Raw genomic sequence first — 8,947 nt, 5'->3', positions numbered from 1 at the left:
GCGTGATAGGCCGCCTGCACACATATCACACGTTGATGTCATGGGTAAAAGGGGCGATTTATCCGAGTTGCAAAAAGGGATGATTATCGGCTTTCGGGCCACCGCCAGCAGTATCTCTGACACAGCGCAGTTTGTGAGATGTTCGCGTGCTGCTGCGGTGAAGGTGTATCGTGACTGGACTAATGGCACCAGTGTGAATAACCGGCGTGGAAACTGCGGAGCACCACGTGCCATTGATGTGAAAGGTGAACGTCGGCTACGAAGCTGCGTGAGGGCCGGCAATGACAGCCACCCTAGCAAACATTTGAATTCCTCTCAGAGAATTATTTCCCTTACATAAGGCCACCTATGTTTCATGATAAATAGGACGAGAACAGCCCCCAACACACACACATAATCACATTCCTTCTTTACCCGATGCAGGTAGTTATTCAGCCCATACGTTCACTAGGAAGTAATGCCATCAGTGAGGCAAGAGGCATATTGTGCCTCCAGATGCCTCATTAGTGCCTGGTGAGCTGTTTGTACATGACCCTAGTGACCCAAGCTACTGACAGTGTCCTGCAGTGTTATCCATTAACTTACTATAGGGCCCCGTGTTCTAGAGTGGAAGCCTCTATGGCCAGTCAGCATAGGTAAGGAGATGGTAGGGAGGGGAGAGCGAGAGGAAAGGGGAAGGGAATGGAGAAGGGAGGGGTGGAGTGAACACTGGGAGCATCAGCAACAGGAATCCAGTCACTAGCAGCTTTTATGCAGGCTGCAAACGCAAAGGATATCATACAGGGACTTTCTTCTGTCAGCGGTCACACTACATTGGGCTTTTGTGCATCTGTTGCAGTGTTTTACCCAAGAGGAATGTACTGGGGGGAAAACAGGGAATTGTGAGTTTCTGGCCGGGAGGGAACAGGTTGCATCGTGCAATTCCCGGGTTTGGAAGTGGAAACACTGAGGGGTAGATGCATGAAGCAGTGAAGAGAGTGAAGAAGTGAGCCTGTTGCCTGAGGATTTCCGCCCGTGCCGGGGGCCGCGGGGGCCATGACCTAGCTCTGTGCAGGGGCCACAGCGGAGATGAGTTTCCACAAGGAGGACGGGGTCAGCCTGTGCCAGAAGGCGCTGCAAATCGTGTCTGAGCTCTGCCTGGGGGGGCAGGTGGAATGGGACAAGTGCACCGGGATCTTTCCCAGGAGCAACCAGGGAGCGGGGAGCACAGGTGAGTGTCCCCCCTGGAGCTCCGGTCTCCACTCTGGGCTGAGGCCCCACCGGTGTCTCTGGTATCCACATGTCTGTGATTCCCAATCCACAGTCACCTGCGGTCCCTGCCCCCAAATCTCCTATCCCCTTACCACCCCCATCCCCAGCACCCCCCCCATCTCCTCAATGCCCAGGTACCCGAGCATCCCCCCATCCCCGGCTCCTCAGTGTCCCCCAGACCCTTGCCCAGCGCACTACGCTCAGTCTCAGCCTCCATGCGGAATACAGTGGATCAGTGTGTGGGCGTCGGAAAAGTTAAACTTTCTTTCCTTCTACTTCCGGGTGACAGTCTCCATCCATAGTCCCCTAATCTTATCCCAGCACCAAACATAGCCCCCAAATGTTATCCCCGTTATTACACATCTGTGTGACCCCCGTACAGACATATCCCCCTTTTATTACCCATCTGTGTGACCCCCGTACAGATATATCCCCCTTTTATTACCCATCTGTGTGCCTCCTGTACAGAGATATAATACCCATATTACACCTCTGTGTGCCCCCTGTACAGAGATATAATACCCATATTACACCTCTGTGTGCCCCCTGTACAGATATATCCCCCTTTTATTACCCGTCTGTGTGCCTCCTGTACAGAGATATAATACCCATATTACACCTCTGTGTGCCCCCTGTACAGATATATCCCCCTTTTATTACCCATCTGTGTGCCTCCTGTACAGAGATATAATACCCATATTACACCTCTGTGTGCCCCCTGTACAGATATATCCCCCTTTTATTACCCTTCTGTGTACCTCCTGTACAGAGATATAATACCCATATTACACCTCTGTGCGACCCCCGTACAGATATATCCCCCTTTTATTACCCATCTGTGTGCCTCCTGTACAGAGATATAATACCCATATTACACCTCTGTTTGCCCCCTGCATAGAGATATAATACCCATATTACACTTCTGTGTGACCCCCGTACAGATATATCCCCCTTTTATTACCCATCTGTGTGCCTCCTCTACAGAGACATAATACCCATATTACACCTGTGTGCCCCCTGCATAGAGATATAATACCCATATTACACTTCTGTGTGACCCCCGTACAGATATATCCCCCTTTTATTACCCATCTGTGTGCCTCCTTTACAGAGTTGTAATACCCATATTACACCTGTGTGCCCCATCTACAGAGATGTAACCCCCATATTACACTTCTGTGTGACCCCTGTACAGATATCTCTCCCTTCTATTACCCATCTGTGTGCCTCCTGTGCAGAGATATAATACCCATATTACACCTCTGTGTTCCCCCTGCACAGAGATAAAATACCCCTCTGTGTGCCCCCTGCACATAGATATAACCCCATATTACACTTCTGTGTAACTCCTGTACAGATATATCCCCCTTTTATTACCCATCTGTGTGCCTCCTGTACAGAGATATAATACCCATATTACACCTCTGTGCGCCAGATATAACCCCGTATTACCCCTACTTTGTGCTCCCTGTACAGAGATATGACCGCCATAATACCTTTCTGTGTGCACAGATAATCCTCATATTACACCTCTGTGTGCCCCTTGTTCAGAGAGATATCTCCCTATATTACACCTGTGTGCCCCCTGTTCAGACATATAACCCCATATCACACCTGTGTGCCCCCTGTACAGAGAGATGACCCCATATCACACTTGTGCGCCCCCTGTACAGAGATAACCCCATATCACACTTGTGAGCCCCCTGTACAGAGATAACCCCATATTACACCTGTGTGCCCCCTGTACAGAGAGATGACCCCATATTACACCTGTGTGCCCCCTGTACAGAGAGATGACCCCATATCACACCTGTGTGCCCCTTGTACAGAGAGATAACCAGATATCACACCTGTGTGCTCCCTATACAGAGATAACCCCATATTACACCTGTGTGCCCCCTGTACAGAGAGATAACCCCATAACACACCTGTGTGCCCCCTGTACAGAGAGATAACCCCATATTACACCTGTGTGCCCCCTGTACAAAGATAACCCCATATCACACCTGTGTGCCTCCTGTAAAGAGATAACCCCATATCACACCTGTGTGCCTCCTGTACAGAGAGATAACCCCATATCACACCTGGGTGCCCCCTGTACAGAGAGATAACACCATATCACACCTGGGTGCCCCCTGTACAGAGAGAGAACCCCATATTACACCTGTGTGCCTCCTGTACAGAGATAACCCCATATCACACCTGTGTGCCCCTGTACAGAGAGAGAACCACATATCACACCTGTGTGCCTCCTGTACAGAGATAACCCCATATCACACCTGTGTGCCCCCTGTACAGAGAGATGACCCCATATCACACCTGTGTGCCTCCTGTACAGAGATAACCCCATATCACACCTGTGTGCCCCCTGTACAGAGAGATGACCCCATATCACACCTGTGTGCCTCCTGTACAGAGATAACCCCATATCACACCTGTGTGCCCCCTGTACAGAGAGATGACCCCATATCACACCTGTGTGCCCCCTGTACAGAGAGATGACCCCATATCACACCTGTGTGCCTCCTGTACAGAGAGATGACCCCATATCACACCTGTGTGCCCCTGTACAGAGAGATGACCCCATATCACACCTGTGTGCCCCTGTAGAGAGATATAACCCCATATTACACCTGTGTGCCTCCTGTACAGAGATAACCCCATATCACACCTGTGTGCCCCTGTAGAGAGATATAACCCCATATTACACCTGTGTGCCTCCTGTACAGAGATAACCCCATATCACACCTGTGTGCCTCCTGTACAGAGATAACCCCATATCACACCTGTGTGCCCCCTGTACAGAGAGATGACCCCATATCACACCTGTGTGCCTCCTGTACAGAGAGATGACCCCATATCACACCTGTGTGCCCCTGTACAGAGAGATGACCCCATATTACACCTGTGTGCCTCCTGTACAGAGATGACCCCATATTACACCTGTGTGCCTCCTGTACAGAGATAACCCCATATCACACCTGTGTGCCCCTGTAGAGAGATATAACCCCATATTACACCTGTGTGCCTCCTGTACAGAGATAACCCCATATCACACCTGTGTGCCCCCTGTAGAGAGATATAACCCCATATAACACCCGTGTGCCCCCTATACAGAGAGATAACCCCATATCACACCTGTGTGCCTCCTGTAGAGAGATAACACCATATCACACCTGTGTGCCCCCTGTACAGAGAGATGACCCCATATCACACCTGTGTGCCCCTGTACAGAGAGAACCCCATATTACATCTGTGTGCCCCCTGTAGAGAGATAACCCCATATTACACCTGTGTGCTCCCTATACAGAGATAACCCCATATTACACCTGTGTGCCCCCTGTACAGAGAGATAACCCCATATTACACCTGTGTGCCCCCTGTACAGAGAGATAACCCCATATTACACCTGTGTGCCCCCTGTACAGAGAGATAACCCCATATCACACCTGTGTGCCCCCTGTAAAGAGATATAACCCCATATCACACCTGTGTGCCCCCTGTACAGAGATATAACCCCATATTACACCTGTGTGCCCCCTGTACAGAGAGATAACCCCATAACACACCTGTGTGCCCCCTGTACAGAGAGATAACCCCATATTACCCCTGTGTGCCCCCTGTACAAAGATAACCCCATATCACACCTGTGTGCCTCCTGTACAGAGATAACCCCATATCACACCTGTGTGCCCCCTGTACAGAGAGATAACCCCATATCACACCTGGGTGCCCCCTGTACAGAGAGATAACCCCATATTAAACCTGTGTGCCTCCTGTACAGAGATAACCCCATATCACACCTGTGTGCCCCTGTACAGAGATAACCACATATCACACCTGTGTGCCTCCTGTACAGAGATAACCCCATATCACACCTGTGTGCCTCCTGTACAGAGATAACCCCATATCACACCTGTGTGCCCCTGTAGAGAGATATAACCCCATATTACACCTGTGTGCCTCCTGTACAGAGATAACCCCATATCACACCTGTGTGCCCCCTGTAGAGAGATATAACCCCATATAACACCTGTGTGCCCCCTATACAGAGAGATAACCCCATATCACACCTGTGTGCCTCCTGTAGAGAGATAACACCATATCACACCTGTGTGCCCCCTGTAGAGAGATAATCCCATATCACACCTGTGTGCCTCCTGTACAGAGATAATCCCATATCACACCTGTGTGCCCCCTGTACAGAGATATAACCCCATATCACACCTGTGTGCCCCTTGTACAGAGATAACCCCATATTACACCTGTGTGCCCCCTGTACAGAGAGATAACCCCATATTGCACTTGTGTACCCCCTGTACAGAGAGATGACCCCATATTGCACCTGTGTACCCCCTGTACAGAGAGATGACCCCATATCACACCTGTGTGCCCCTGTACAGAGAGATAACCCCATATCACACCTGTGTGCCCCCTGTACAGAGAGGTATAACCCCATATCACACCTGCGTGCCCCTTATAGAGAGGTAATCCCATATCACACCTGCGTGTCCCCTGTACAGAGAGATAACCCCATATTACACCTGTGTGCCCCCTGTACAGAGATAACCCCATATCACACCTGTGTGCCACCTGTAGAGAAATAACCCCATATCATGCCTGTGTGCCTCCTGTACAGAGATATAACCCCATATCACGCCTGCGTGCCCCTGTTCAGAGAGATTACCCCATATTACACATGTGTGCCCCTGTACAGAGATATAACCCTATATCACACCTGCGTGCCCCTGTACAGAGAGATGACCCCATATTACACCTGTGTGCCCCTGTACAGAGATATAACCCCCATATTACACCTGTGTGCCCCCTGTACAGAGATATGACCCCATATTACACCTATGTGCCCCCTATAGAGAGATAACCCCATATCACATCTGTGTGCCCCCTGTACAGACAGATAACCCCATATCACACCTGTGTGCCCCCTGTACAGACAGATAACCCCATTTCATATCTGCGTGCCCTTGTACAGAGAGATAACCCCATATTACACCTGCGTGCCCCCTGTAGATAACCCCATATCACACCTGCGTGCCCCTGTACAGAGAGATAACCCCATATTACACCTGCGTGCCCCTGTACAGAGAGATAACCCCATATTACACCTGCGTGCCCCTGTACAGAGAGATAACCCCATATTACACCTGCGTGCCCCCTGTAGAGAGATAACCCCATATCACAACTGTGTGCCCCCTGTACAAAGATTACCCCATATTATACCTGTGTGTCCCCCATATTCCCCTGACCACATAGGTGACTCCAATATTGCACAGCTGCCACCCCGATATTTCTCTGTGCCCTTGAAAGTATTTCACAAAATATCAATATTCCCTGTGTTTTACTGCAGCGTGCCCATCTGTAGGTGTGTCTTACTGCTGCGTGCCCATCTGTAGGCGTGTCTTACTGCTGCGTGCCCATCTGTAGGCGTGTCTTACTGCTGCGTGCCCATCTGTAGGCGTGTCTTACTGCTGCGTGTCCCCCTGTAGGTGTGTCTTACTGCTGCGTGCCCATCTGTAGGCGTGTCTTACTGCTGCGTGCCCATCTGTAGGCGTGTCTTACTGCTGCGTGCCCATCTGTAGGCGTGTCTTACTGCTGCGTGTCCCCCTGTAGGTGTGTCTTACTGCAGCAGGCCCACCTGTAGTCATGTATTACTGCTGCGTGCCCACCTGTAGGTGTGTTTTACTGCTGCGTGCCCACCTGTAGGTGTTTTACTGCAGCATGCCCACCTCTAGGCATGTTCTATACTGCGTGCCCACCTGTAGGTGTGTCTTCCTGGTGAGTGCCCACCTGTAGGCATGTCTTACTGGTGCATGCCCTCCTGTAGGCGTGTCTTACTGCAGCGTGCCCACCTGTAGGTGTGTCTTACTGCTGTGTGCCCACCTGTAGGCGTGTCTCTCGTGCATGCCCTTCTCTAGTCGTGTCTTACTGCTGTGTGCCCACCTGTAGGTGTGTCTTACTGCTGTGTGCCCACCTGTAGGTGTGTCTTACTGCTGCATGCCCACCTGTAGGTGTGTCTTACTGCTGCGTGCCCATCTGTAGGCGTGACTTACTGCTGCGTACCCACCGTTAGGCATGTGTTACTGGTGTATGCCCACCTGTAGGCGTGTCTTACTGCTGCATGCCCACCTGTAGGTGTGTCTTACTGCTGCATGCCCACCTGTAGGCGTGACTTACTGCTGCATGCCCATCTGTAGGCGTGACTTACTGCTGCGTACCCACCTGTAGGCATGTGTTACTGGTGTATGCCCACCTGTAGGCGTGTCTTACTGCTGCATGCCCACCTGTAGGCGTGTCTTACTGTTGCATGCCCACCTGTAGGCATGTGTTACTGGTGCATACCCCCCTGTAGGTGTGTCTTACTGCTGCGTGCCCACCTGTAGGCGTGTCTTACTGTTGCATGCCCACCTGTAGGCATGTGTTACTGGTGCATGCCCCCCTGTAGGCGTGTCTTACTGGTGCATGCCCACCTGTAGGTGTTTTACTGCTGCTTGCCCACCTGTAGGTGTCTTACTGCTGCATGCCCCCCTGTAGGCGTGTATTACTGCTGCTTGCCCACCTGTAGGCGTGTCTTACTGCTGCTTGCCCACCTGTAGGCGTATGCTGAAGATATATGATGTATGTAGTGTGCGTGTTTGGGACTGAGGTGGCAGACACAGAACAAAAAGATACTTGTTGCTCTATGGGGGTCATTCCGAGTTGATCGTAGCTGTGCTAAACTTAGCACAACTACGATCATGTTCCCAGACATGTGAGGGGACGCCCAGCACAGGGCTAGCCCGCCCCGCATGTCTGTACGTTCCCCCCCCCCCCCCCCTCACAAGTACAAAAGCATCGCATAGCGGCGATGCTTTTGTACTTGTTGAGTAACTCCCGGTTAGCGCAGCTCCTGCAGCTGACCGGGAGTTGCTCGTTGCTGCCCCTGGTCGCAGCGGCTGCGTGTGACGTCACGCAGCTGCTGCGGCCCACCCCCCGGACGGTCCGGCCACGCCAGCGTTGGCCCGACCGCGCCCCTAAAAGGCACCCCTCCTGCCCAGCGACCGCCTCTTCCTGTCAATCAGGCAGAGGCGATCGCTAGGGAATGACGGCCTTCGGCACTGCGGCACCGGCGCAGTTCTGACCCGATCGCTGCACTGTGAACAACTGCAGCGAGTAATCGGGTCGGAATGACCCCCTATATACAGTAGCAGGATTAGGCACTGTGGCTCCTGTGGAACTACAAGGCACAGCATGCCCTATGCAGCAACTGGAGATCTGCAGGGTCCGGTACCCTGATCAGGGACAGCCTCTCAGTACAGGGGATGACTCCACCAGAGCTGTAATATACACTGAGGATAACCTCAGCCTCATCCCCTGCTTTTGTGAATGAGAGGAGCGCAGAGGGCATGAATGGGATAACACTAATCTGTACAGCTGCATCCACGGCAGCCTGGTCATTGCTGCTGCTGCTCTTCCTGTCAGCTGGTCATTGCTGCTGCTGCTGCTCTTCCCGTCAGCTGGTCATTGCTGCTGCTGCTCTTCCCGTCAGCTGGTCATTGCTGCTGCTCTTTCCGTCAGCTGGTCATTGCTGCTGCTGCTCTTCCCGTCAGCTGGCCATTGCTGCTGCTGCTCTTCCCGTCAGCTGGTCATTGCTGCTGCTGCTGCTGCTCTTCCCGTCAGCTGGTCATTGCTGCTGCTG

General features: G+C 51.9%; 1 protein-coding gene across 1 annotated transcript in view; it reads left to right on the top strand.

Moving 5' to 3' along the window:
* The first annotated feature begins 757 nt into the window (after positions 1-757).
* Positions 758-8,947, top strand: part of SYT10 (synaptotagmin 10) — a 135,561-nt gene continuing 127,371 nt past the window's right edge. Inside the window, exon 1 of the mRNA XM_063929130.1 lies at positions 758-1,210. Coding sequence (XP_063785200.1) covers positions 1,069-1,210 — 142 coding nt within the window. The 5' untranslated portion in view covers positions 758-1,068. The remainder of the gene's footprint in view (positions 1,211-8,947) is intronic.

The sequence above is a fragment of the Pseudophryne corroboree genome, chromosome 6, assembly GCF_028390025.1.
Source record: "Pseudophryne corroboree isolate aPseCor3 chromosome 6, aPseCor3.hap2, whole genome shotgun sequence".
NCBI classification, from domain to species: domain Eukaryota; kingdom Metazoa; phylum Chordata; class Amphibia; order Anura; family Myobatrachidae; genus Pseudophryne; species Pseudophryne corroboree.
Note: the sequence above shows the minus strand (reverse complement) of the source record. Positions and strands in the feature narration are given on the sequence as shown.